The sequence below is a fragment of the Cavia porcellus genome, unplaced genomic scaffold (genome assembly GCF_034190915.1).
Source record: "Cavia porcellus strain 051 isolate PalLab524CR breed Dunkin Hartley unplaced genomic scaffold, mCavPor4.1 scaffold_6, whole genome shotgun sequence".
NCBI classification, from domain to species: Eukaryota; Metazoa; Chordata; class Mammalia; order Rodentia; family Caviidae; genus Cavia; species Cavia porcellus.
In genome coordinates, this window is record NW_026947489.1 from 4,204,468 (window position 1) to 4,232,399 (window position 27,932).

The 27,932-nt window shown below is 52.8% G+C and overlaps 1 protein-coding gene across 6 annotated transcripts in view; it reads left to right on the forward strand.

Annotated features, from left to right (window-relative positions):
- Positions 1-27,932, forward strand: part of Atp10a (ATPase phospholipid transporting 10A (putative)) — a 124,796-nt gene that overhangs the window by 88,082 nt on the left and 8,782 nt on the right. For 4 of the 6 annotated variants that reach the window (XR_010047895.1, XR_010047894.1, XM_063249833.1 and 1 more), the window contains exons 5-17: positions 6,922-7,028; positions 7,377-7,508; positions 8,496-8,626; positions 10,313-10,565; positions 13,435-13,652; positions 15,054-15,248; positions 16,054-16,624; positions 18,402-18,505; positions 18,580-18,706; positions 20,204-20,388; positions 22,147-22,477; positions 24,813-24,889; positions 27,784-27,909. Coding sequence is in view for 4 of the 6 variants with exons in the window: in XM_063249833.1 (XP_063105903.1) it covers positions 6,922-7,028; positions 7,377-7,508; positions 8,496-8,626; positions 10,313-10,565; positions 13,435-13,652; positions 15,054-15,248; positions 16,054-16,624; positions 18,402-18,505; positions 18,580-18,706; positions 20,204-20,388; positions 22,147-22,477; positions 24,813-24,889; positions 27,784-27,909 (2,557 nt within the window). In the remaining 2 variants the exon portion in view is untranslated. The remainder of the gene's footprint in view (positions 1-6,921; positions 7,029-7,376; positions 7,509-8,495; positions 8,627-10,312; positions 10,566-13,434; positions 13,653-15,053; positions 15,249-16,053; positions 16,625-18,401; positions 18,506-18,579; positions 18,707-20,203; positions 20,389-22,146; positions 22,478-24,812; positions 24,890-27,783; positions 27,910-27,932) is intronic. The other 2 variants (XM_063249834.1, XM_063249835.1) reach the window with 1 other exon arrangement.

Sequence of the window (27,932 nt, forward strand, 5' to 3'; positions counted from 1 at the left end):
CCTGTAGGCTAGATAGAAAATAAAAGGGGCAGAAAGAAGCTGCCAAGTTTGCTTGGACTTGCTGCTTGCGATTCCTGCCTTCTGCCTGCCATGAACCCTTTCTCTTTCGTGATGCCCCTCTGCCATGCTAGTCAGCACTGAACTGAAACCTCTACAAACTCTGAGGCTAATAAACCTTTCCTCCCTTAACTTTGGGTGTTGGATATTTTTCTCAGCAATGAGAAAAGTAACTAAGATAAAATTTGGGGAAATGGGGTTGTTGCTGCGACTGTACCTGACCATGTGTTTCAGGAGCCTTTGGAACTGGCATGTGGGAAGGATTTGGAAAGACTTGGAGATGCTGGCTGAAAAAGTAGTCCTGGAATGCCTGGGACTGTACTTGATGGAAGGTTCTGGCTGGAGCTCAGACCAGAATGCTGATAAAAAATCATGTTAGTAAAGACCAGGCTGAGTAGGTTTCTGCTGGGAAGAACTACATTGGCTGTTGGACTCCAGACAATGTGTTGTATAGCTTGGCAGAAAATTTAACTGCATTTTGTTCGTGTCCAGAGACTACCAGAGACTGAAATTAAGAGTGGCAGACTAATCAAGCTTGCAGAAGACAAGAGAGTCTAATGTTAAGGAGTGATACGTCTACTGTCAGGAGCAGCCAGATCTGTGTTGAGAATCAAGAGAAAAGAGCCAGTGGAATGATTTAAAACATTTGAGTTTGATCAGAAAGGAAGCTCCAGTAAATCTGTGGATGGCAAAATAGAGCAGAGGAGCTCTTGATTGCTGAGAAGGAACCAGAAAACAGAAAAGGTGACCTGAGGGCATCACAAAGAGCAGCAGGCTCCAGCCATTGCAACCTCAGAGTTACAAAGGTAAAAGACTTTGCTTTGAAAAGAGAGCCCCGGAGTGCCATGTTCCAGAATGGTGACAGCCTAGAGTATTTGTTCCTCAGAATTGGGCTCAGATTGCTCCGCAATATGCCACTCGACCCCCACAGCCAAGAGAGAAGCAAGCCTGGCTTCTGCTCCAGCTGGCAGCAGACCTTGGTGACATCCACATAGTGCTTGCTTTAGGTGCATGTAGAATGCAAGAACTATGGGGTCAGGAAAGTTTCCACCCAGATTTCAGAAGGCCTGGAAGGGCCAGGCCTTGTGCCACTGAGGAAGTAATATGTGAAGCTGTATGAAGCCAAAGATGCATTAGAGATCCCAGAAGTTTGGAGAGGCCAGGAATGTGGATTAGCTAAGGAAATACACAAGGAAGAGCAGAGCTGGCCCGAGAGACAAGGCATGGAGCCACCACTACCAGAATGCCTCAGGAGTGGAGCCACCCAAGCCCTTGGTGGTCACATCTTGCCACAGATTGCTGGGCATGCTCAACAGGACTTAATGTTTTCCCTGCTGCATTTTGGACTTGCTTTTGTCCTGTTCCTTTCTACACCCTCATTTGTACCTTTTGGAGTGGTAATGTTTATCTTGTGCCACTGTGCGTTGGGAATTTTTAACTACTTTCCCTGTAGGGGCTCACACCTCAGAGTTTGCCTTAAATCTCTAAGGCTCATGAATCTGTCAGGATTTGGCAACTCTTAGGGATAGACTAAGTACTGTTTACACAAAGAGATGTATATGAGTCTCTGGGGGGCCAGGTGCAGAATGAATGATATGGCTTGGATCTAGATGCCCCCCAAAGCCTCATGTAGTCATAGGTGGTGTCTTTATCCAGAGTGTGTGATGCGAAGACTAAGTGTGTGTGATTCCTAGATCAGGCCACTGATTGATGTGACATAGTACTGGGTAGGATTAAAGGTGCCTTACCCTGTATGTGAGTGCCACCCACCATAAAGGCAGGAGAAGATACAAGGGACAGAGAGAGGGTCCTTGCTTTTTGCTTGCTGCATATTGTTGCTGCTGTGTCTTCTGCTCTGCAGTGCCCCTTTGCCAGGCCATTCTGCCCAAGAACCAGCCAACTCTGAACCGAAACTTGTGTGAACTGTGAGCTAAATGAATCTTTCCTTCCCTGACCTTAAGTGCCTAGCACTTTGTCTCAGGGCAGTGCTCTTTAAGACAGTCCCCATGGTTGAACCCTAATGACATCATCAGTTACGAACTGGAAAGGGCACCGCTGTCCACCCCTTTCAAGTTATTTCCAGCTCGCTCTCTCCGGTGCTGGCCCAGGCCCGGCTCGCACAGAGGCCCGTGTGCACAGAGGCCTGGCTGAAGCTGCTTGGCTGTGCTCTGTCTTCAAGGTGGATGGGAATCTTGGAAATCACAACTCAGCAGAACATCTGCCCTTCTCCCCAGAGGACTAAAGCAAAGAAACTGGCGGACCAGTTGTCATCAGGTGCTGAATTCCCTTTCACATAGGAAAGCCAGTTGTCTGTTTCCCAGTGTTTGCTGTATATGTTTAGGTGCTGAATGTTGGCTGTATGTGTGTGAGTATTACAGCTTCCCAGTGAGCTCACGCTTTTTCACTACATAATGATCTTCTTCTCCTAGGACCGTTTTTTGACTTCAAGTCTGTTTGGCTTATGCAAGTGTATCCACTCCTGTTTTCTTTCCTAACCCTAAGTAAGAATTGTTAGATTAGGTTCTGAGTTTTCCTTTTTGCTTGTCCCCAGGCCATAATAAGGCTGGCTTGACTGCAACCAGGAGTCTACGCCTGCTTATTGTGGTGGCCTCCTTTCCTGGAAGATGACCCCTCCAGGGACTGTTGTCACTCTTTGGGAGACAGCAGCAGGATTGTTACCAACAGCAGAGCTGTCCCTGTTCCATACCCACCACAGTCCCAGTGTTTAGATGGAGCCTTGTGAGAGATGTCACTAAAATACTCTCACTCTCAGAGAATTATAACCGTGTCCATGTGACTCTTTAAAATTGGCACTGACATAATTGCATCTAGAGAAAATTGAACATCAATACAAAACACAGGTTGGTAATTTCTATACTTAAATTAAATAGACAAAAACTGGTGCTACTAATTATTTTAAGGAAAAATGTGGCCAGAATCCATCAGTGCCAGCAGTTCTCAGTTATCCATCATTCTGTCCTCCTCCCTCTGTCAGCAAGGGGACCCTTGGGTCACAGAGAGCATCAGGTTCATGTGAGTGGTTCACTAAGGATCCACTAGGGGACTTCAGGGGGTGTGCCAGCACCCGCCTCTTAGCTTTCACCACGACGAGGCCCAGCAGTTGGAGGGGAAGAGTGGCCAGTGGGGCTCACGTCAAGAAGGTGATCTACAGAGACCCAACTCCTAGTCACAGGACACAGTTTCAAGAGGAGAAGGGCATTCCTTGCTCCATGTTGGATGACAGACCTATTCCAATGCCAGGACACAGGCAGCCCTCAGCATTGGCTTGGAAGAGAGGGAGATGCTGGAGCAGGAACTGGAGGAACCCAGGCTGGAGGACCAGGAGACCTAGCACTGCAAATGTTTGTGCAGACTGTGAACCCTGAGTGCAGGCCTAACCTGGAGGGCCCAGCTCCTCCAGGCAGAGGTCTGCATGAGGCAGGCAGGACATGGCCTTGTGGCGTAGCTGGCCGAAAGCAGGCACGGGAAGGGCAGAGAAGGAGCTCCATTGCCAAGTGAGAGTAAGAAGAGCCACAGAGGATGCTCCGGGAGAATGCAATGCTCACACTGACAACCCAGAGGGTTCCTCGGTGACCATGCCAGAGCAGGCCGGCAGTACAGAATATACCAAGAGCGTGCGATGGGCCCTGGCACACCCTAAGTTAGGGCAGTGCTGCAGAGAGGGGGAGGAGGAGGCTCAGTTGAGTGGATGCAAATGTAAGGTGTGAAGAGGGATCAGGAGCCCTGAGACTGCGGACCAGGCTGACAAGGAGCCACTGCCCAGCAAGAGTAGAGAGGAGGACTGAGTCTCGGGGTGTGGCACATGCGGACCCGCGGAGGGAGTCAGCTCAAGGACTGTGTCTGGCACCTGCCATGAGCGCTCCTGCCTTTGGCCTTGGGGAGACACCTGCATGCTGGTGTCTCGAACCCTTTATCCTGAACAGTGGTTATCTACCCCACGGGCGCCTGTCAGCACTCCAATGGGCCCCAGAGTTTATCTTTCTCCGAAAGCTGGGAAGCTAACAAATGCAGACAGTGAGTACAGCCCCGGAGCTGTAACATCCTCAAGAGAGGAAAGCCGTGTGTGCGGGATGTTAATACTCAAACCTTGCTGCTTCCCAAGACACTGAGTGAGGCCCCTTTCCAGCGGAAACCAGAAGTTATCACCAGCAGTTTTCCTGTAGAAGAGATCAGTTGATGAGTCAAGAGGCTCCGGGACTTGGACTAGATGAGCCCTTCCCTCTGAGTGTCTGGGATTGATGCTGACAGCTATGCTCGGTTGCCAAGGCTGCCGTGGCAAAGCCCCACAGACCGGGTGGCTTCAGCAAGTCTGTTTCCCACAGCCTGCCCCTGGAAGTCTGGGACCAAAGTGTTGGAAGTCAGCGTCCCCCGAGGGCTCTCTGCTTGGCTTGTGAAGTCATCTTCTGCTGATGGCTTTTGTGGTCTTCTGCATGTTTCTGTCCTAATCTCCCCTGCTAACGTGCCAGATTTTTGTCACATCCACCATAATAACCTCATTTGGACTCCATTTCTTTGTTAAAGATGCTGATTCAAAATGCACTTGTAGTCTGGGGCTCTGGGACTGGGATTCCAACGCCTGAATCCTGCAGAAGTCTCAGTCCCGCAGCAGAGGTAGCCACAGCAGTGCAGTTTCAAGCGCTGCTTCTTTGTGTGGCTTATCTGGAGGGGGACACACGCCTGCTGGGCCCCAGGCCCCTAGAGCCTCTGTTTCAGAAATCAGGCAGCTCTGCAGCTGCCGAGTGCAGGCCCTGGGGCCGTGCTGCTGTCCGAGCCTTCCACTCCCGACACAGGGAGGCTGAGTGCACACGAGCTGTGTTCCTGTCCCTGCACCCGCAGCCTGCTTTGGGGTCTGCGGGGCACCTGTGGTGGTGAGTTCTCCCCTAGTCTGAAAGCACCGCAGTGCTGTCCCTCGGTGCCCTGGGGGTGCAGTTCCAGGAGCCCCCCCTGTCCATACCAAGAATAACACAGCATAGGATTTGCACAGAACCTTTGCACCCCCACCTCCCTGCATACCTTCAGCCATCCCTGGATGACTCCGAGCACCCAGTGCTGTGTAAATAGTTGAGACACCATAGTGTTTAACTTTGGGAATCCTGACCAAAAAGAAAAAATGCGTACATGTCCAATGCACATGAATTTTTTTACAAATTTTTCTCTCTGTGGTTGGTTGGGTTGTGTGTGTTCAGCGCCTGTGAATATGGAGGGCTGACGGGAGTTGCTAAAAAAGAAAAGTGCATGCTTTGCCCAAGAAAGCTTAATCTAAGACATTTTTTGTTTGTTTGTTTCCACTGGGCTCATCCCTTGTTTCTAGTAAGCATGACCGGATTGTGAATGTTTGGTCATTACTATTGTCCCTGAGAAAGTGCACGTGTCCAGCTGTTCCTAGACATCAGGTGGGAAGCAAGGCCCTTGGTGCTTGGAGAGCGTGGAGCAGACTCTCATATGTCGCGGCATCTTCTGCAGCTGGGCTCTAGATGTGAGGCTTACAGAGGGGTCTCCGGCCTTAGTGCCCTCTTCAGACTTAGGCCTTACTCAGCCTTGGAATTGCCAAAGGTGTCGCCGTACCGACGGACCACACTGCACGGGCCCCTTTGCATTGGCTCTGCAGGACAGCTGTCACTGTGTCAGTGCACAACAGACCCACAGGAAATACACTGTCCCAGCACGCATTGCAGCCTTGACTTTACTGTTTAGCCCTTCTTCTTCAGTAGAAAATAAATGCAGTTCCCTGGTCCGTGGGCATTGTACCAGGGGTTAGCAGGAGAGAACGGGCTCCTGGAGCCTCTGGTGAGCTGCCAAGAACCACAGGGGAGGCCTCGGGTGGTGGGCATTTGGGGGGCATGCAGAGGGCTCTCCGCCAAGGGGATGGGAAGGCAGCTTTACGGACAGCCCCCGTCTTGGTGGCGCTGCCAGGAGATGTCAGCCTCTGCCTTTGCTCCTCTTGTGACCTGCCTCAGGCTCCTCGGGCTGTGTCTGTCCCAGCAACATAGCTCATCGGTGGGCCAAGAGGACGAGCTTGAGCGCCATGGCTTAGACTTGAAATATGCTTCTGAGTCCGCACAGCCATCAAACAGAATCTGTAACCTTTTCTCCTAGATTCGCCACATTTCAAATCAAGTGTATTAATGTTAGTAATTTTATGACTTCTTTTTGTTTTGTTTTGTTTTGTTTTGTTTTGTTTTGTTTTGTTTTGTGTCATACTGGGGATTGAACCCAGGGCCTTTGCATTGCGCTACAGTCCCTGGCCCTGTGTTTAGTTTTATTTTTGAGATAGGGTCTCGTTAGTTGCTAGTTGCCCAGAACTGTGATCCTCTTGCCTCAGTCTCCCAGAATGTTGGGATTTGGGGTATGAACCACCATGCCTGGTTAACTTTATGACTTTTAATAAGAAAAAAGATTTAAAGAAATGTAGTCAAAACTGATACCTTTCCATTTTTCTAAAGGCATATTTGTATTTTTGTGACATACAAGTTAGGAGTATATTACCTATCCAAAACATCAAATATCCCAGAGTCCACCTACCAGGGCTTCCCAGCTCGCTCTGCTGTTCCACAGTCAGTCCTTCAAAAGCTGTGGTCAGTTCCTGGAGTAAAAACAAGCCTGTGTGCAAAATAAACAAACATCCTGTTCTAGAGCTGCTTCCGGATGCTCCATGACTAGTGAGCAGCAGCCTCCTCCTGGCCCCGGTGGAGACCTATGTCCCCGGGACTCCTGAGTCCCCTTCCTTGTGCAGCCCCCAGGCCTCCCAGGCTTCCACTGTGCCAGCGTCTTCCTCCCCAGGGCAGTGTGGGTTGAGACAGGGGTGCCAGGTGCAGTCAAGCAATGTGCGCCCCCTCCCGACAGCATCCACAGCAACGGAGAGAAGGCCGGACTGCACAAGGAGAACCTGCTGCTTCGCGGCTGCACCATCAGGAACACAGAGGCAGTGGTGGGCATCGTCATCTATGCAGGTAGGCGGGGCCCCTTCGGACCTCCAGGCGCTCGCTCTGTGCGTGGAGCTCTTCTTCCTGACCTGCATCTGGTCCCAAGATTAGTTTGTACCCATCATTGGGGCAAATTAGGGGAAAAAAGAACAAGGTCAAGAATTGTAATAACATCTAAGCCAAAGGTTTTCCTCTTATCTTTTTAGCGTGTTTAGCATCTCCATTCATTTCTCCATGGCTATTACATACGCAAGATTAATTTTATAACCTCTTTTGACTGAGTGTGTTGCGCGACTGTGCTTAATGGCAGCACAGTATTTCTCTCTGTGGACCCACATCACTGGACACTGCTCGCCCTCCCGCCCTCCCCTGCAGGACATGAAACCAAGGCTCTGCTGAACAACAGCGGGCCCCGCTACAAGCGCAGTCAGCTTGAGAGGCAGATGAACTGCGACGTGCTCTGGTGTGTCCTTCTCCTCATTTGTATGTCTCTGTTTTCAGCGGTCGGTAAGTCTCCGGGGAGGATCACCAATGAGTGGACACTGCTGAGCAGCCTCCAGGCAAGCCTGGTGGGCTCCCCTAACTCATTGGGACCTGCCCAGTACCCTAAAGTCAAACCCACATCTTTCACTGACTCGGACTCGAGGGCCGTTGGCCCTGGGACAGGAGATGCCTCCATCAGGGGCCTTGGCAGAGTAATGCTGTTTTCAGAATGACAGCTACATAGATAGAGGGTGGATCAGTCCCGAGAGTCCAGTGGAAGGCATAGCTGGTGAAGCAAGGCTTAATGGCTGGAGAAGCACAAATGTAACCAGTGGAAACTTCACACAAATAGAGACTTATTTGGGTCCTCAGAAAGAGCTGGAATGTTCCATGAGGCATGTGGGGAGGTACAGCAAGGCCCCAGCACATGACCTTCACCTTGCCCCTGCTCAGCTCGTCATCCTGCAGTGGGCAGTGTGACACCGTCTCAGAGCTGAGGGGTAAGAGGCATAGGTGCAGTGGACATTTAAAAAGCTCCCTTTTCAGGGAGGATGGGCCCTCTTTCATTCTATAAAGTGCATAGAATCCACTGGCTTCTCGGGTCCATCACACGTGAATTTTGGATCTCCGAGAAGGGGCCTCACTGGGCGGTACCAGGGCTCACCCTGTCTTCAGCAAGCAGTAGTGAGACTGGGCACTGTGAGATGCACACTGGGTTCTCTGTGGGCTTCACACTCTGCCGTGGTGAGTCCTGCCTCGTGACCTGTGTGCCAGTTCACACCAACAGCAGAAAACCCTTAGTGTGCAGAGAACCCCAGCTCAGGCTCCTTCCGGGAGCCTGGTCGTGGGTCCCAAGAGTCCACCGTGCTTCTGCTTTCGTGTGTGGCGAGGAAAGCTAATAAACCAAGTCCTCTGTGGCCAGTCACCACCCGCAAGGTGGTCTTAATCTACACTGGCGCTGTCTTATTTCCCTGTCCAATGAATGGTGTTTCTCTTTGAATGTTCCTTCAGGACACGGCTTGTGGGTACGGCGCTACCAAGAAAAGAAAGCACTATTTGACGTCCCCGAGGCTGATGGCAGCTCCTTGTCCCCAGTCACAGCTGCAGTGTACTCATTTTTGACAATGATAATAGTTCTGCAGGTAACAGTTTTAACTGCCATGTGAAAAGTGCTTGGCTTTTCTCAAGAGAACGTAAAACTCATCACCCTCTGCTAAGAATTTCTGCATCTGAGAGGACCACAGATATATCTGCCTGCCGCGCTGACCTTCTGCCTTCCTTTAGCTATAGGGCTTTTCCCTGGGGATTATCCAATTAAATTCTCCTTTGCTTTTCTGGAGGCTCTTCGTGTGTGTAGGGTTACTGTTGGTTATCACTGCATTTTTCTGTTTTCCCTGTTACTTATCTTCGTGTGTGTGCAGTGCTGGGGATCGAACCCAGCCTCTCACCTGGTCGGCAGGCATTTCAGCACGAAGCTACATTCCTAGCTTCAGTGACTTTAAAAAGTTTTTTTAAAAAATCTCTTGTTTCAAAATAATTTTATGACTTTCTGAAAAGCTCTGAAGACTGAGAGAGAGCTCACACGCATCTGTGCCCTGTTTTCCCTACTGTGGGCATGTGATGTGGTCACGGTCTGTTGTAAGAACTAAGAAGCCAAGTTGGGTGACTTGCTGTCAGCTTATCCAAATTGCTGCATTCAGAGCTGAGTTGCCTTCACACTCAGTGCTTTCTCTGTCCTGGGGCTCGATATCAGGATCCCGAGGTGGCTGTCAGCATTGGTGATTCCCCTGAGCGTTGTTCCTGCTAATATGACTCATCCCTTGTGTCCCTTGTAACTCGAGGTCACTAGCCTATAATCTGTGCCTAGAAAGGTCTGTGAAGGAGTCGTATGGTTCCCGAGCTCCAAAGACCAAGGAGGGGCTGTGAGGGTCGCACCAGTCTTCCTAAGAAGCGGTGTCCAGAGCACGTGTGCGGGGCTTCGCCTGGCAGAGGAGTTCTGCGTCCCTTGACATCTGTGCTTCTCCGGCAGGAAGCAGCCTTATTTAGCATTCCAAATTAGTCCTTTTTATAAATGCAAATTTTGTTCTAGCCTTGAGTTAGGATAATAGTTGGTGTTCATTAACATAATTAAGATACCAGGAGAACCCAGTTCGTCTGAATATGATATTCTAGGCTCATAAACATTAATTCAGTACTGTGACTTTACAAAATAAACAAACATCAATTTTCCAGAAGTTGGTCTTCAATTCTGAAGACGTCATAGTGAATGTTTTTCTCCAACCCGACTTCCCTTGGCTTTAAAGCATCCTGTGAGGTCACAGAAACGGTCCTTCACCACCAGGCTGGCTCTTCCTCTCTTAGCCATCCCTGATCATAGGGGAGGGTGTCCTCAGGAGAAGGGCCACCGCATCTCTGGGACCCAGGGGACCCTGGGGGTCGCATGCTGCTGTGGTTTGAGGTGGCTTTGCTTACAAGGACTCTGACTGCTGTGTTTTTTCTCTTGTCTCTCTCTCTCCTTTCCTAGCCTCTCTCCTACACAACTTAGTAACACGGAAATGCTCGCTTCCGTCTGAGCCCTGGCCACACTTCCAGACACACGTGTGGGCATCCGCTCCGCAGTCGCTCCATAGGCTCTGCTAGTTTAAACCCTTTGCCATTGCTCTTCCCCTTTTCCAATAGTGACTGTAAACCAACCTGTATAAGCTCTTAAAGGTACAGTACAGCTCCTGCTTCCTCGGTGTAGTCAATTGTCAGTTCGGTAGATTGGACTAATTCTGAGGCTCTCGGGTCTTCACGGCTACTCATTAGCTGCGCTTTGTGTCTCGTAGGTTTTGATCCCAATTTCCTTGTACGTCTCCATTGAGATCGTTAAAGTGTGCCAAGTGTACTTCATTAACCAGGACTTGGACTTGTATGACGAGGAAACAGACTCCCAGCTGCAGTGCCGTGCTCTGAACATCACCGAAGACCTGGGGCAGATTCAGTACATCTTCTCCGACAAAACCGGCACTTTAACTGAGAACAAGATGGTTTTCCGAAGGTGCACTGTATCTGGGGTAGAATATTCTCACGATGCAAATGGTGAGTCTGGGGCTGGGGCTTCCAGTCCGGGCTGGACCAGAGGGTGGTTGCTGTGTCCAAAGCTACATGTAGGGACACACACACACACACACACACACACACACACACACACTTTGAAGATGGCTGCTTTTAAAGGGAGCATAAATATGGGGTGGGACTGTCAACACCTCAGGAGTCTAAAGCCGGCCACTATGACAGACCAGGTCGACATCGCCTGGCTTTGCTGCAGTGCCTGGCACGATTGGCATCTGCGTGCGCACTTGTCCTCTGCCAGCTGAATGCAGCAGCCTGGCAGGGAAGGCAGCCTGGAGGACCTCACTGCCGAGCCGCACAGTCCCTCCATGCTCCGTGCTGAGGAGCAGAGCAGAGTGTCACCCATCAGCCCTTCTGATCAGCTGAGAGCTCTCAGAACGGCCCCCCCAGCAGATGCTCAGTCTTATCCCGGAACACAGTGTCTGCGGTGGCTGCAGAGATGAATCACCTAAGTTCTGATTGTGTGGGTGGCCCCTCCGCCCTCTCCTCCTCTGCTCACCCTCTGCTGCCACTTCCTCTCCGAGGGCAGGGTCAGGGGAGCTGCCGCTTAGCAAGCCAGGGATGAGTGGAGCCAGCCGCCCTCACCTCAGCCATCAGAGGGCACTGTGGAAAGGGAACCCACACAGCACTCTTGGTTTGGGGTCCTCTCACCTCCAAATGAGGCCACCAGGACAGCATAACAGCAACAAAGATCACCGGACCTCCCTCCCCTCTCTCTGCCACCCATCCTGCCTCTTCCACCCAATTTCCAATAGGCAAGAATAGCTTTTGCAACCTTCTGCACAGTATTGAGTACGTGTGTTCAGTAATAATGTGTGTGTGTGTGTGAACAATTTAGTAAACTTCAGGCGTCTCATCATGAACCCTGACAGATCAGCCAGGCAGTGGATGTGTTCACTGCTGAATGGATGTGTTCATTCCATCATACCACATTATGAACATACATGGAAACATCACCTCCTATCCTGAAAATGCACAGAGCCATGATTAGTCATTCCAAAATAACATTATTAATACACATTTTAAAACAGTAACAAAGTTGGGACCTGCCGCTCCATGGGAATCACAGATAGTTGTCAAAAGCCTGTTGTGAAACCAGAGGGTTCTGTCACCTGCCTGAGACACAGCAGAGGGTTTCCGGTGAGGGAGGAAGCAGCCAAGCATCCCACACCATGTTGTGCACAAGCGCCCAGGGCAGCTGGTGACAGCAAGTGGCCGGGCAGAGCCAATGCTCAGCCAGCTACTCTGTGACCTATGCCCTGACTGCTTGCTGGCAAGCAAGTTCGCCCTTTTGCTATTCACACAGCAGAACCAGCCTCAGAGACCATGGGGTCCCCTTCTCTGTCCTTGTGACCTGATGGCCTAGACAACTGACTGTATGCACCCAGGGCAAGGTGTCCCCTAAACCTCAGCCTCATCCTCCCTACGGGCCTCGAAAGCAACCCCGAGTCCACTTGGGTCAGATGTTCCTGGCCACACCAGACATCAGCAGTGGCCATGGCCTGGCCCCACAGCCTCAGCGTGGCCCGAGCGGTGGCTGCGTTGTGCTCTGACACCTAGAGGCCACTGTCTGGGGAGGTGGCCAGGCTCCTGACCTGCAAGTTGAGGAAGTGAAGGCCTCCTTCTCCCCTCCTGCTGGCTTCCTCCTGAGGCCCCTGTCACCTGGGATGTTCAGGGCAGGTGCTGCTCCTGGAATCTTGAGGGTGAGGAGTTCTCAGCCTATGGCAGTGAGCAGGTGACATCCAGTCCTTATTCCTGCTTTTCTCAGCTCCAAAGGAAGGTCTGATATGACGTGAGGTGCTCTGTACCCACCCGGCGTTCCGTTGCACTCGAAAGTCTGATTAAATGCTTGTTCTGCTGCATGGTCCTCACGCCAGCCCTAACTGGATGCCGAGGGGAACCTGTCAAGCGCCTTCAGGGGGCAGCAGGCAGCACAGGCATAGTTTAAACCGCCTCCCCAGGGCTTGCTCCCAGGCTGTGGAACTGGGACTAGCAGCACCCCCTAAGGGCTCAAGCGTAGGATCGCAGTCAAGATCCTCGCCAAAATTTCACTGGCTGGGCCCACACCTGGCCGCGGGAAACTGCTGCCCTTACAGGAGCACAGGCCTCACTGTCCCACAGTGCTGAGCAGGACAAGGGCGCATGCTGATGGTGCCCTGCCCGTGGCCCCCAGCAGAGGCCCTGGCCCAGCTAACACCCTCGCCCCAGCCGGAGGCCCTGCGTAAACACCGTAGCAATGCAGACCTGTGACACCTCACCTGCCTCAAGCTGCCCCACAAACCCTGATGTGATGGGCAGCAGGGCCCACTGTGTGGAGCGGGCTTTGGCACCCCTGGCCCCTCCCTCATCCTGCTGTCCCTGCATCTGTGACCTCACCAGGCCCCTGAGTTCCCTGAGATGAGACTTCTCCTCTGTGAAGTACAGTGGGACACATCGCCTTCCTCAGGATGATGAGACTGTGGATAAAGGAGAATGTCCTTCATCCCTCTGCCCATGGACATCCTCATTAAATGTGTCCTTGGTGTTAGAAAGCGCCCCGAGGGATCCCTGCCCCAGAGCCTCGTGTAATCAAAATGCCCTGAGAGCAGGGCAGAACGGGGGATGCACACCTGTGACCCCCCCACTTTGAGAGGCTGAGGCAGGAAGATCACGCATAAGAGCTCAGCCCAGGCAACTGAGCAAGACCCTGTATACACAATTTTTAAAGTAGGTGGGGTGTATCTCAATGCAAAGGCTCTGGGTTCAATCCTAGTTCATAAAAAATATATATATCACTATATCTGCCCAGTGGGCCCAGCCTACACCCACGCAGTCTAACTCTGCCCCGTCCCTGCAGCCCAGCGCCTGGCCAGGTACCAGGAAGCAGACTCGGAGGAGGAGGAAGTGGTGCCCAAGCGGGGATCATGGTCTCAGCGCGGCAGCATCGGGAGCCACCAGGGCGTTCGAATGATGCACAGGACACAGAGCACCAAGTCCCACCGGCGTACAGGGAGCCGGGCAGAGGCTAAGCGGGCCAGCATGCTGTCCAGACACACGGCCTTCAGCAGCCCCATGGTGAGTGTGCGCCCAGGCAGGCACACTGCCCATGCCTTCCCACCGTCGCTTCCTTTGATTGGCAGGAGCATCTGCCTTCAGCCGGCAGGCGAGCTTCTGCTGGAGAGCTTTGTGGCCAGCACCTTCCCGCAATGGTCGTTCGCCACTGTGTTGCCAGATGAGCTGCCCAGAAAGGGTGTCGGCGAGGACACGCGTCCTGCCAAGTGATGCAATTAAAACATCAGGACAAGGTGACAGCTTGACAATTCGAAGCCAATCCCCTGCCCTGACAGAAAGTGTTAGAGGAGCCCAAGCCGATTACATAGCGTTCTCCTCGCCATGCTTGCCGTGGATGGGCCTCCGTCTCTAGGAAGTGTCCAATGTGAGAGGCAAACTCGGAAGATGCTTCCGTTTCTGAAATCTCTGAAGAACAAGGAAGAAAGTCCCCTGGGCCCACTCTGGGTGGCCTCCTCGCCCCTCTGGGTCCTCCTGGATCATCCGGGAGCTGCTGTTTCCAGGGGTGATCAGGAATAACGGATACCAGGGCAGGTGGAGAGGAGGCCGGGGCGCAGGGGCAGGCGGTGCTGGAGGCTGCATTCCCTGCAGCACCTCAGTAGGAGTCGCCCTTTCTGCCCTGGTAATTCAGGGATTCGGTCAGTGATTGCTCTGCAGTGGGTTATTCACATCAGCAAGGTGGTGAAACAGATCTTGGTATTCAGTAATAAGGAGATGATCAGACAAGTTATGATATGTCCATCCGAATTTTTAAATCCATGGAAAAGTTCAGAAATATGTTTGGGGGAAATGGAAATTGCCAGTGTACATATGAAATATGTTTACTATGTAAAATTTAAATACAGACCCAAAAACATTGCGAGGAAATGCAGAACCATGATTCTCAGAAGATGTTGAGCTGGAGATGGTGGTGGTAATTCCAGTACTCAGGTGACTGAGGCAGGAGGATTGCTGCAAGTTCAAGGCCAGCCTAGCCTACATAGTGAGTTCAAGGCCAGTCAAAACACTTGTCTCAAAAAAATACAGCAAGAACAAAAGTAGATGCTTTGTGGAGTGATGTGATACAGACCTGTTGCATTTTTTAAGACTGATACATTTTTATAACAGTATTCTTAGATACTTTATAAGAAATGTATTTTATAGGGGCTGGGGATTTAGCTCAGCAGCATAAGCACCTGCCTTGCAAGCAGGCGGTCATGAGTTCGATCCCTGGTACCAATAAAAAGTGAAAAAGACAAAAAAAAAATGTGTCTGAATATATTCTTTCTTTCCATCTGTGGTAACATCTCCTGCAGTTTAAAATTGTGGCCAGGGTGCTGTTAGGAAGCCCTGTGTGCACTGCTGAGCTGCTCCACCTTGGCAGGAGGCTGGGGCAGCCTCACCAGCAAGCGCGCGTTTTTCTCCCAGGAGAAGGACATCACACCCGACCCAAAGCTGCTGGAGAAGGTCAGCGAGTGTGACAAGGGCCTGGCCATCTCGAGGCACCAGGAGCAGCCCCTGGCCCACCTCTCGCCCGAGCTGTCGGACATCTTCGATTTCTTCATTGCACTAACCATCTGCAACACCGTGGTGGTCACATCCCCAGATCAGCCACGACAAAAGGCAAGTCGCGGATAGCGGTCCCTGATAGTGGTGACCCCTGGGGCCCCGACATCCTGCTAAGAGTGCTCAGGCTCCATTTCCTGCAGGGAGCCACTCAGAGGCCTCTCAGGTGTGAGCGGACTGCAGTGGGATGCACAGTTGGCAGAGTGATGGTCCCCAGGCTGTGGAGGGAGCGCACCTGGGCGAGGCCAATGGGGAGAGGACAGACTGCCTGGGACACCATCTGAACTTGGGACAGGAGGGCCAGACAGTGGCTGGTCAGGGTCTGGTCAGGACGGGCAGTGAGTTCAGAAGGCCCTGCCTGCCTTCATAGCTCCTCCCCAGAGGCTCACAGGAGAGGGCAAGATGGGCTGGGTGCAGAACATGGACAGGATGCTGGGACACGGATGCTGCAAAGCTGGACATGTGCCCCAGACCTGACCCACCCTTCCCAGACTGGTGGGTCAGCCTTCCCACCCTGTCCACTGACACCACTGGCGGATGATGTGGGATGAATGAGGGGGTCCCTGCTGTCTCTCTGACAGTGGTCACACCAGCCTCTGGTGGACCCCAGGTGGACAGGTCTGGATACGCAGAGGCCACAGGCTTGCACAGGGGCTGCCTTAATGTCCCACATCTGGTCTGCAGTGCCTTCCTCTAACTTGCCCTAAGAGAATGTGAAAACTGGTCTTCCAAGTGGCATTTTAATAGAGGGTAAAAGGCACCCGGTTCTATGCAAAGCCAAGATGCCCACTTCTCTGGGCTTCTTAGGCACAGTGAGGAGCCCTGCAATGCCCTCCCTCCCTGTCTTCTCACCGTCCTGCAGCAGGTGAGGGTAAGGTTTGAGCTGAAGTCCCCCGTGAAGACGATAGAAGACTTCCTGAGGCGGTTCACGCCCAGCCGTCTGACCTCCGTCTGCAGCAGCACAGGCAGCCTGGCCACCAACAAGTCCAACCACAAATCGGGATCCAGCCTGCTGTCCAACCTTTCCAACGACAGTGTGTTTCTCAAGCTGGAGGAGCGGCTGGGCCAGCCTGCCCCATCCTTAGCCAGCAATGGCTACAGCAGCCAGGCTGAGAGCTGGGCCTCAGAGCGAAAGCCAGAGCCAGGCCAGGAGCAGGAGCTGCGCTACGAGGCTGAGAGTCCAGACGAGGCAGCGCTGGTCTACGCCGCCAGGGCCTACAACTGTGCGCTGGTGGACCGGCTGCCAGACCAGGTCTCCGTGGAGCTGCCCCACCTGGGCAGGCTCACCTTCGAGCTCCTGCACACACTGGGCTTTGACTCCATCCGCAAGAGGATGTCGGTGGTGATCCGGCACCCACTCACTGACGAGATCAACGTCTACACCAAGGGCGCCGACTCGGTGGTCATGGACCTGCTGCTGCCCTGTTCCTCAGGTACCGCTCCCCGCCGCCTGGCCCTGAAATCTCCCACCCAGCCCTGCAGGTCCAGTGAGATTTGTCTGTTCTTTGTCTAAGTGCTGCACATCAGAGAAGCCCTGGTCTGCTGGGTCACGATGGGAAGGTTTTGGGCCCCAGTGCTCCTGGCCTAGCCCTTGCACCCAACCTGTCTCCCTGGCACTGAGACGAAATTCCTTGGGGGAGTGTCAGGTTTTCCATCCTATGGATAGTGATGGGGAACGCAAGCCAGAAGTTCTGGAAGGCTCCTTCCTGCCTTCTGGCCATGGGGAAGCTTTGAGGTCCAGGCTGCAGTTTTCAGCTATTGCTCGGACCTAGCGGGCAGCAGGTGGTTTCCCATCCTGACTTTATGCTAAGAAGCTCCACACTGGGCTGTTTGTTACTTCTGAACTAAAATGGGGTTGAGAATTCCTGGTGCCCAAGGTGGAACTTCAGGCCGCAAAGGAGCTGGTGATGCTCCCGAACCAGGGCAGAAGACTGGTCTGAGCGGGACTATGGGGTGAGTCTTACCCCTGGGATCAGGAACTGGGTGCAGGCGAGTCGCTGCTGGCGCTGGAGAGGCTCTGGAGGGCTGACGCTGCAGCTTTGCTGTTTGCTACCCCTAGAAAGGAAGCAGCCCTGGGTTTCACCTCTCTAAACCCTGCACTGGACAGGCCACTGTCCTCTCCATCAGCTCAGTGCTGCAGAGCAGGACCTGTGGCCCCAAAGCCTAATCTGGCACCATTCCCCCAAGGGGACTACGGCAGGTGCCCCCCCCCCCAAGCTCCAACAGTGGTTGTGTTGTTTTGTTTTGTTTTGTTGAGACAGGGTCTCACTATGCAGTTCAGGCTGGCCTTGAGCTCACTTTGTAGCCCAGGCTGGCCTGGAACTCACATTGATCCTCCTGCCTCAGCTTCCCAAGTGCTGAGGTTACACCACCACACTCGGCTTTGCTGGTGTGTTTTTTAAAATGAATGGAAAACCTTAAATGTAAACCACAAACTGTTAGCCCTGAGTCTGGAAGCCGCCTCCTGTGTTGGTCAGCTTTTCGGTCCTCTAGCCAGATGCTGCTGTAGACCTGCAGAGAGTTGTTTTATTTTGGCTCATGGTTCCATAACGGGGTACCTCAGCATTTCCTCCTCCCAGGGTCCTCAGGGTAGCCCACAAACACACAGCTTTAAATTCAGTAAACTTAGCCTCAGAAATGCCTGTTACCCGCCTCTGCAGATAGCCTAATATACCAGGGTAGTAAAAGCAGGTAGAGGGTGCAGGAGAGGAAAGTGTTTATCCCCCTCCAGCTTGTCCTGGGTGCGCCTGGAACAGAATTGGCTTCCCTTAAGCAAGGGGCTCAGGACCCGAGGTCACCGATTCGGCAAGACAAAATAAAATACTCAATGAAGTTTGAAATTCAAATGGATTTTCTTTTTAGCTTAAGTTGCCCGGTACAGTATCTGGCAATGTTTTGTCTGTCGACACTGCCAATGCATAAGTAGGGAGAGACACTGCGCTATCACACATGATTTTTCACGAACCGAAGAGCGCGCCCGTTTAACAGGACAGACCCAGGAAAGGCGCGTGGTTTGTGATGAGGGTTTCACCTCTGGCGCTTCTCATTTCCGCAAAGAATCTCGGCAACAGCCAAAAATACATGTTTAGATGAAGTTTTTTTAAACCACTGATCTTTACCCCGCGCGCAGCGTGACGCAGAGCACTGCGTGGATCCGACACGCAGACGCCGGTTCTCACGCGCCGCCTTTCTGCTTCTCCTCCACCCCAGAGGACGCCAGAGGGCGGCATCAGAAGAGGATCCGCAGCAAGACGCAGAGCTTCCTCAACCTGTACGCCGTGGAGGGCCTGCGCACGCTGTGCATCGCCAAGAGGGTGCGTGCGCGTGTGGACGGCCGGGCGCGCAGGGCTGCTCCTCGCGCGTGGCCTCACGGGGGTGTCGCACACAGGTTCTGAGCAAAGAGGAGTACGCCTGCTGGTTGCAAGGTCACTTGGAAGCGGAGTCCTCCCTGGACAACCGCGAGGAGCTCCTCTTCCAGTCCGCCCTTCGCCTGGAGACCAACCTGCACTTGCTGGGTAACCTCATGCGAGCGCCTCTGCACGGAGCCACGTCGGTGGCTGCTCGGTGGCCCGCGGGTGCAGTTCCATAAGGAGCTCCATGTCCCCCAGGCTGGAAGGGCCTCAGCTGAGCCTTCTCTCCAGCCACTCCTCTGTGTGCTTGTGTGCCAGACCGAAGGGTGGTGGCCCGACGCCTCCCCGGAAGTCAGCCTCCACCAGAAATAGACAGGAGGAGCAACTCTGCGACGACCCCGAGGATTTCTCCCCACGCGGGCAAACCAGGGGAACTGGTTGTGCCCCAGAAACTGCTGCACTTTGCATCTTACAATTCAGTTGGAATGAAAGAAATGGGCTCATTTGGCTAACGTGTTTATAGCTCCTACTGTGCCCTGTGTACATTTAATTGATACTAATTAATTTTAGTGATATATTACGATATTTATACTTAGTTTTCCCACCATGCTGGGCATTGAACCTGAGCTGCATCCCAAAACCTTTTCCTATTTTTCATTTTGAGACCACCTCTCAGTAAGTTAGTTGTTCAGCCTCTGGTTGAGCTTGCAGGCTTCCTGCCTCAGTTTCCCATAGTGCTGGACAGAGGAGCAGGGAAGTCTACGTATCTGTGATTTCTGGTTAATAGAAACTCAGTTTGACAGTTTGATGTTCTGATATAATGAGTACTTCCTGTACTTCGCTAGTCTGATGGGAGGCCTGGGATCCAGGAGCCCAGTAGTGTAAGAAGCAGCATCCCTAGAGGTGAATGCTGTCCCCCTAAAGTGGCTGTGCTCATTTTAAGGAACTGGGCTGTGACTTCCTGGGCCAGCTCTGTGCTCTCCCAGCCCGAGCCCACTGGCCAGGCGGTGCACACAGCATGTGTCTGTGCTCCTGCTGCTGGAGAGGCTGACAGAGCATGGCTGGAGCTCAGGAATGTAGCAAGGCCTCGACTCCAAGGACCAAGCACCCCTTGGTGCTGGCCTGAGGTCAGGATGGCGGGGTCCTGCTGGCTCTGCGTTACTCACGCTCTCACCCTGGACAGCTGCTTTCTTCTCATTTCTCAGAGGCAAATGTGTCTTGGGTCCTTCTCCCAATGGGTGCGAGTCCTCCTCCCTAGAACAGTGTGGACGGGCTTTGTCCTCTGCTCCTTTTGACCACCTTCACTGTGATTTTGAAGCTGTCTGTAAAGTTTTAAGTTAAGCTTGCATTGGGAAAAATGAAGTGCATGCAGTGACCACCATGGTCCCCCAGGCACGCCTGCCTGAGTTGCCCCCAGAGAGCTTGCACAGGCGTCCACCACCACCCCTTAATGCTGACCACAGAGTGTGCTCCCAGAGGGACTTCCTGTCAGTGTGTGCAGACAGGACTGGTGGCCAAGCTTCACACAGGCCCCAGGCAGCAGGGGCTGTGCCGCCCATAAAAGTCTTGGAGTTTGAGGGGTGTGGTGCTGGCCCCCTTTCGGGCGTTGGAGGGCCTGTGAGGAGGGGTCTCATGCACACCATCGCACATACCTTTGCACAGGTGCCACTGGGATTGAAGACCGCTTGCAGGATGGAGTCCCCGAAACCATCTCTAAACTGCGACAGGCAGGCCTGCAGATCTGGGTTCTCACCGGTGACAAGCAAGAGACAGCCATTAACATCGCCCACGCCTGCAAACTGCTGGACCATGACGAGGAGATCATCACCCTGAACGCCGAGTCTCAGGTAGGTGGGTTTTGGGGAGGCTTTCACAGACCCTCGTGTCTTCACGGTCTGCTCGTATTTATCCCCCGAAATCCCCGGCGCGTTGAGGGATCTCACTGCACGTGCTTGCTCAGCCTAGGCTGCGATTCCCTGCATCACTCCATGCAAATGCTTCCGTGTGTGGTCTCACGCTCAGAATGGAGGGGGAGCTTTCTCCCAAGGCCTGCTCTGCCCCTCCCTGAGCTTCCCTGGACAGTCAAGGCAGCCAGAGACCTGGGCTTACCCTCAGCCGGGCCCACCTGTCCTTGGTGCCACACAAGAAGCCTGACTGTCCAGACCTCAGGACGCTGCCGTGGGGGCTGCTGCTTCTCATATTTCTTTATCTTTCATGCCTGCAGGCTCTGGGGAACCCACCTTGGATCGTGATATCAGCCACGTGGGTTTTTTCTTTGGGTCAGTTTAGAAGCAGTCTGTCAATTATATTGATCTTTTCCAGAAACAAAGTCTGGGTTTCACTGATTTTTTTTCCACCTTCCATTGTTTTTCTGTTTTATTTCTATCTGCCCTTACCTTCATTATTTCCTTTTTGTTTGTTTGTTTTTTTCTTTATTTCTAAAAATGGGATCTTGGATCACTGACTCACGGTTTATATTTCCGATATAAATAATATATGCCATGCTGTCTGCACCTTACAGCTTTGAAGTGTTACATTTTCAGCGTTTTTGTTCATATGCAAGGGCTGAGCCAAATATACAGTGAATATTTAAATTTTTAAAATGTGAAGTAAAAGCCACAGTGCCACAAATTCCCTTCCAAATACTCCCCATCTTCAAACACCCTTCTCCTGCCATGCCGGTCATTTCTGAGGCAGCCTGACAGTCCTCCTTTGTGAGTGTCTTAGCCAGGTGAGATCAAATTACACAAAATACTGCTGCCAAACGCCATCAACGGAAAGGCCGATTCATAGAAAACAACGGTGTGTCCTCATCTGCTGGATCTGGGTGGGTTTCGCTCTTCCCCGAAGTCCGGGTGACCACAAAAGGGCAACATTTTGAATCTAATCAGGCCTAAGGCAGCCACGAGCATGAAAATAAAGTCATGACTCTAGGGAAGCAGTCATGATGCCAGTGGGCTCACTGGCCTCAGAGGACCAAGGGCCGTCAGTCCTCCTGCAGGGTTTGTTTGTCCCTCGTGGGCCTCTGGCTCCTGCCCCTGATCTCGAGTTCAGGTTGCTCAGTAGTTTCTCCTCTCCCTGGAATTCACTTCCAGTTTTGGAGGCTGTGGCCAAATAAGTGCCTTGCTAAATGTGCTTTTTTTCTTCTTTCTCTGGTAGAGGTAGAGATTTTAGGGCGCTCGCTCATGATTAGATTTCCTTAGGAGCAGATTCCAACAAAGACTTTGAAAATGCTTCACGCTCCACAGTGGTAGGTAAATAGGAAAGACAGAGGGTTGGGTCAGGGCCTCCAGCCCTCTGAAAAGCAGACAGGTGAGTAGCAAGGCTCCTTCAGGCCAGCGAACTACAGCGCAGCAGTGGTGACACAGCCGGCTCCCCAGGCCAGCAGGACCCCTCCAGCTGGGCCCTGGGTCACAGGTGATCAGCGGCATCATAGAGAAACCCAGCCTGCTTCGTCTTCGCTGGCTGGGCCTGTGGTAGAGGCTGATGCTCTGGGCAGCAGATGTTCCCACCTGTGGCACCCGAGGAGAAATCAGCTCAGAGGTGCCGGGCAGGCACCTGGCTGTGTGGAGCAACCTGGCTAAACTTCTCTCTGCCCCTCCTAGGAAGCATGTGCAGCCCTGCTTGAACAGTGCCTGCAGTATGTACAGTCCAGGGGGCCCCACAGCACCCCCAAGAAGACCGAAGGCAACGTCAGTGTGGGCTTCTTCCCTCTGTGCTCGGCCCCGCCCCAGTCCACTGCCCGGGGCCCCAGCCTGAGCCTAGTGATCGATGGGAGGAGCCTGGCCTACGCCCTGGAAAAGAACCTGGAGGACAAGTTCCTCTTCCTGGCCAAGCAGTGCCGCTCTGTCCTCTGCTGTCGCTCGACCCCGCTGCAGAAGAGCATGGTGGTGAAGCTGGTGCGGAGCAAGCTCAAAGCCATGACCCTGGCCATAGGTGAGCACACCTGTGCCTGCAGCCGTCCACTTAGCTGCCGCGTCCAGCGCAGCCTGGCGTTCTGATACTCTCCTGTGCAGCGGCGTACATGGGGAAAGCCTTTCTAACTTTCTCCCGTGTATAGAATCACACCCAGTGAGTAACATGGGCAGCATGTTCCACATAGGAAACCTGCTTTGGAAAACCATGAAAACAGTGGTAGGTAGAGCAACGTGCTCTGAGGCCAGCAGTGCGCTGCTAACTGAGAAAGGCAGGTGGTGTTTACACTGTTTCCTGGGAAACAGGACAGTAGAGACCTGCTCAACTAAGGAAGTCCGGCCACAGCGAAGGACTGATATTCTGGGCATTAGCCTGGCCCAATTTAGAAAAAAGGCCTCCCCATGGAGAAGTTCCTGGGGTTGGCGTCCTGAGTGTCACAAGGATTCAGAGTCGGCAGGGTCCAGAATCCCCCGTTCCTGGCATCAGCTCAGCATTGCTGATCATCCCGAAGCAAGCATCTCCTTAGGTAAACTGTCCTGGGGTATGAACAGATGCATGGTCTTTGGTCATTTTCCTGGCACCTGTGTGTCTAGCGGTGTGAATTCTTGCCTGCCCTCTTGGCCTGGAGAGCCTTCTGGCCTCCTCAGCAGTGACCTGGAGGACATTTGACTTCTGAGGCAGCGTCTCCACCCGCTGCTGCATCAGGTGGAGTTTCTAGTACATGTTCAGGGACTCCCCAGTCCACCCTCCTGATGATGTTCAGGATGGGAGGGAGTGCCGTGCTGCCAGCTGTAAACTGGATCTCCACCTGGCTGAAAGTTGGCCCTAAGATAATGTGTCCACCCCAGGGGTCGTCACTCACTAGTGATCAGAATATGTGCCACAGGTCTGTGGCAGCTGCTCCTTCCTGAGATGGGCATCATTGCCTAGTCATCACGGGCACCTCACGAGGTGGAGAGGCTAGGACTGAGCCTGAATATGCGGAGATGAGAAGAGAGATCCCGGCCTGGGCGCCTTCCTAAGCCCCATGTCTCTCAGGAGGAGCACGGAGATGGGTGGGGGGCCCTGATCCTGCAGAGACAGGCTCATCCCGGGAGAGGCTTCCAGGGCCATCTCTGCTTTCCCGTGCCTGGGGTGAGGTTCAGGGTTGCAGGGCATGTGTGACAGTCGGAAGCCAAGGGGTCTGCATTTCGTGTCCACACTGCTCACCCCTCTGCACTCCTGCATCCTCACTGGGAACTTGACGACAAGATCTGTCTTGAAAGGCCAGAGAGATGTGAGCTGTAAACCACATCCTCACAGCCGCATCGGTGCCTGGCTTTGCTGTGTAGCCATCGGTGTGTGGTGTTTAAGGAATGGAAGTAAAACCCTGGCTACTCAAAAACTAAAAAAAAAAAAAAAAAAAAAAAAACCAAAAAACTAGACTCTCAGCAGAGAAACGGATGCGCCTAAGAGTGCTTGGACTGGTTCCTCAGTGCCAGCAGTTTCTACTGCAGAGCGCTTTGCCGTGGGCTGTATCTCATTTGAATGTGACATTCTGGGAAAGCTGGAGAGGTTTTTATTGCTTCCCAGGGTGTCCGTGTGACAAATTGATCACCTGTGTTGGGCTTAATCCAATAAAGAACAGATAAACCCCAGGAAAGAAGCGTCCTGGAGGTCGCGCTGTGAAACACTCTGACTTGGCACGTCTGCGCCGTTTATGCTTTGTCCATCCTGAGTGTACGCTGTGACTGGGGCTGTTCCACTACCCAGATCCAAGAGTGGTCACTATCGCCAAGTGACAGTGACCTCTGTGTCTCCGTTTGCCTTTCCCTGACCCCGTCTTCATAAACATTTGTCACTGGGCACCGTGAGGGCACAGAGAAGCTCTGCTTTGTCACGGGCTCAGAAGGCCCTCCAGTGTGCAGGTGAACGCGCTGGATGGTAGCCAGGGGACAGAAAGCCCTCTGTGGCCACTGGACAGAATGTAACCTCCTCCTCCTAATTTAGAAAATGGCTGGTGTGAGTGTGAATGGGTGTGACCTTGGCTGCCTTCCTGGAGTAGCTGAGCCTCTGTGATCATGGTGGGATTGAGGGTGGCAGCGCCCACTGGGTCAGACACCATGGTGGGGACTCTGCCCATGGAGGAGCCAACTCTGTCTTGGGGGCATGGTTTAAAAGGTGCTCGGCGCCATCCCGCTGTGTGGGGCACCTCCTGGTGTGGCCGGCAGTCTTCTGACCACAGTCCCCCAGCCAGGGTGCCTCTTCCTGCACTTTCCTATGATGCCTTCCCAGAGTCCTGAGGGACCCGATAGTGTCCCCCTGCTGTATCTCCACACCTCCACTCACACGGTGCTCCCTGTCTTGCTGTTTCCAGGTGACGGAGCCAACGATGTCAGCATGATCCAAGTGGCAGATGTGGGCGTGGGCATCTCAGGCCAAGAGGGCATGCAGGTAAAGACGAGTCGGGCTGTCCTGGAGGTCTCAGTGGCCCTCAGTGGTTGGCTTGTGTCCCACCATGCGGTGAAGCTGCCCTGGCCGTACTCGGGCTCCATGTCCCACAGTCAGGGCTTTGCCTTCAATATAACAAATCCTTGCGTTCTGCTTTGTCAAGGGAAGAAGGTAAGGTGAAAGGCACTTCATGTTTGTGAAGCCAAGTGCAGTCGACAAGTCTGCACAGGTACGTGTTTAGGAAACAGCGGCTCAGAGTAGGCAAGGGGACTCAGCGCCTTGCTCCCGGCTCTGTGGCCCATCCCTGGGAAGCACCCCTTCTTTACTGGTCCTGAACACCAGCTGTACTGTGGGAACTGGTGTCACTGTATCATGGAGCATAACCGTTCCAACCTGCAAGGGACAGACCTGCAGCTCGGTCTGTGCTTGTCGGTGTCACCTTGTCAGTGCCTGATGTTCCCGAGCTGGAACCCGTGAGTTAATTAAAACTGTGCTTCTTTGGATGTCATATGGCAGTGATTTCCAACACTGCATCAAGCTTGGCTCACGACACTGTTGATCTTGACTAAGACTTGAGGAACCAATTATTCAACAATTTTCTAAAATTCAGGCTGTCAACCAGGCTGTATATTAGTGAGTCATTTATTCAGTGATATTTAGTAAGCACTTGCTATGTGCTGGGCCTGTGGCTTGCAGATTTTATTACTCGATGGTAAAGTATAGCCAAGTCGAAGCTCCTCGGTGGAAGCACATTACAGTCAGCCCTCAACATCTAGAGGAATTGGTCCCAGGACCCCCATGGACACCTCAACCATGGATGCGTAAACATTTTACATAAAATGATGTAGTATTTGCGTGCGTCCTGGGTACATCCTCCTCTATCTGAAGCATAACCAGAGAACTTCTGGTATGCACTTCATAGCATGTAAATGCTGTCTGATCAGTCGTGATGCTGTATTGAGGATTAATGTGTTCGGTACAGATGCAGTTTTTTTCCCCAAAATTTCCCACCCCCAGTTGTTTGTAGATGCAGATTCCTCTGATACAGAAGAGGACCACACAGGACTGAAAAGTCAGAAACAGTAGGCTTTCTGGACCGGCTGTCAGGAATATCAGAGCAAATGTGTCAGTACCCCTTTTGTCAGTGTAGAAGGGCTTAAAAGGTTTTGTGTGCTCTTTTAATTCATTAGTCCCGTTACTTGAGAGAACACTGTTGTCAGCACAGAGTTGGAGTCACAAAGAGATCGTCAGATGCAGTGTCCTCGGTGGAGTCAGTCTGAAAACTCACTCAGAAGGGGCAGTTGTGAAAGGGGAGAGTGGAAGGGAGCTCTGCTCAGCATGCTGAAGACCCTGGTTCAACTCGCAACACCACAAAAAAATAAAAATAGACTAACTGGCCTCCAAGGCAGACCTCCAAATAACCTTGGAGGAGAAATCCCGGCCCTTGAGAACTCGGGAGGAATGAATGCAGAATGGCCTTTGCAAAGTTTCCCACCATCCTGGAAATTCCATCAGAACTGGGGTAGTAGACGTGGTCACTCAACACCACAGGACTTGGGAATCAGGGCTCCTCCACAGATAGCAGACAGGAGGAGCCCAGGAAGACCGAGCGTCCCAGGAGGTCTCTGCCCTCCAGACACCCTGCCTGGCCCAGGCCCTGCTGCAGCTCCTGCTCCCACTTCCTGCTCCTCAAGGACCTGCTCCCATCCCCACCCCACGCTGCCACAGCTACAGGACTAATGTGGGCAGCAGGTTATAGTCACCTGAAAAACCTGAGCATCCAGACCTGAAGAGGACATGTAGGATCCTGCAAAGGCTGCCTTGAGCAAATGTGCAGGCCCCAGAAGCCTGCCCCGAGGTCCCTGTTCCCAGCTGCAGCAGGGTCCATGCTGTGAGTCACAGGGCCTGAAGCAGGGGCCAGAGGAACCCAGTGCAAGGGCCCATGTTAGGGGCTTTGCTAGAACACGAGTCTGACTGTTGAGTTTCTTTGCTCACGAGGTTGGCCAGCACTGCCCGAGTCAGCTTCTCACTGCAGGAAATAGCAAAAACCAACAACACCGAAAAAACCAAATGTGTGCTTTGCCTCCTTCAGCCAGCACAGGGTGGCAAGCGCCTTATGTCAGTGGCACTGCTTGGGGCGCTGTGCAGAGGCAAAAGTCAGTCAAATGCAGGTTCCAGTTTCAGCTTTCGGCAAGGACAAATGTGTAGCAGCAGCGCTTGGAGTGCGAGGAAGGCAGGGAAGCCCTGAGGTGGCCCAGGTTGGCCTCTGTCTGTGGGCTCTGCGTCTGCAGATGCAGGCGACTGTGGACGGCCAGAATATGAGCACAAAAATGCATCTATGCTTGGGCCGGGAACTTGGCAAGCGTGATGTCATGAGTTCAATCCCCTGTACCATCTGTGCTGAACATAAACAATGTTTTTCCCTGTCATTCCCCCCAAACAGAAATAAATAGAGCAACTATTTATTCTTCTAGAGAAAGCAGCCCTACATGCACCTCCCCTCTGAGGCCTGAGGATGGGGAGTTTGGGCTCCCCTGGGAATGGGGTGCTGGCATGATGAGAGAGAGCAGTGGGTCCCCAGGGCGGAGGAAGGCAGAGTGGCTTCATGCATCCAAAAACAGCGTGGAAAAGCAAGAGCCAAAACTGGAAACTCATCAGTTAGGTGCCCAGTGTCGGGAGCCTTAAATTAATCCTATAACTCACTATCCCTGATCATAAGTGTCTTGAAAGCGTGTTTTTAACTGAAAGAGACAATGACGGAGCAGATGGTGAAGCCACACTCCACCCGTGTTTGCAGCTGGGCTTTTCTTCCTCGCTTAGACCTATCCTTGGCGTGGCTAAGACGTGTCTGTGCCACGTGAGACGTCCCCAGTAATGGGATTTCCTTCCCTTTCAAGGCAGTGATGGCCAGTGACTTCGCGGTGCCCAAGTTCCGGTACCTGGAAAGACTCCTAATCGTCCACGGACACTGGTGCTACTCGCGACTGGCCAACATGGTGCTCTACTTCTTCTACAAGAACACCGTAAGTGTCAGAGCGGGGCTTGG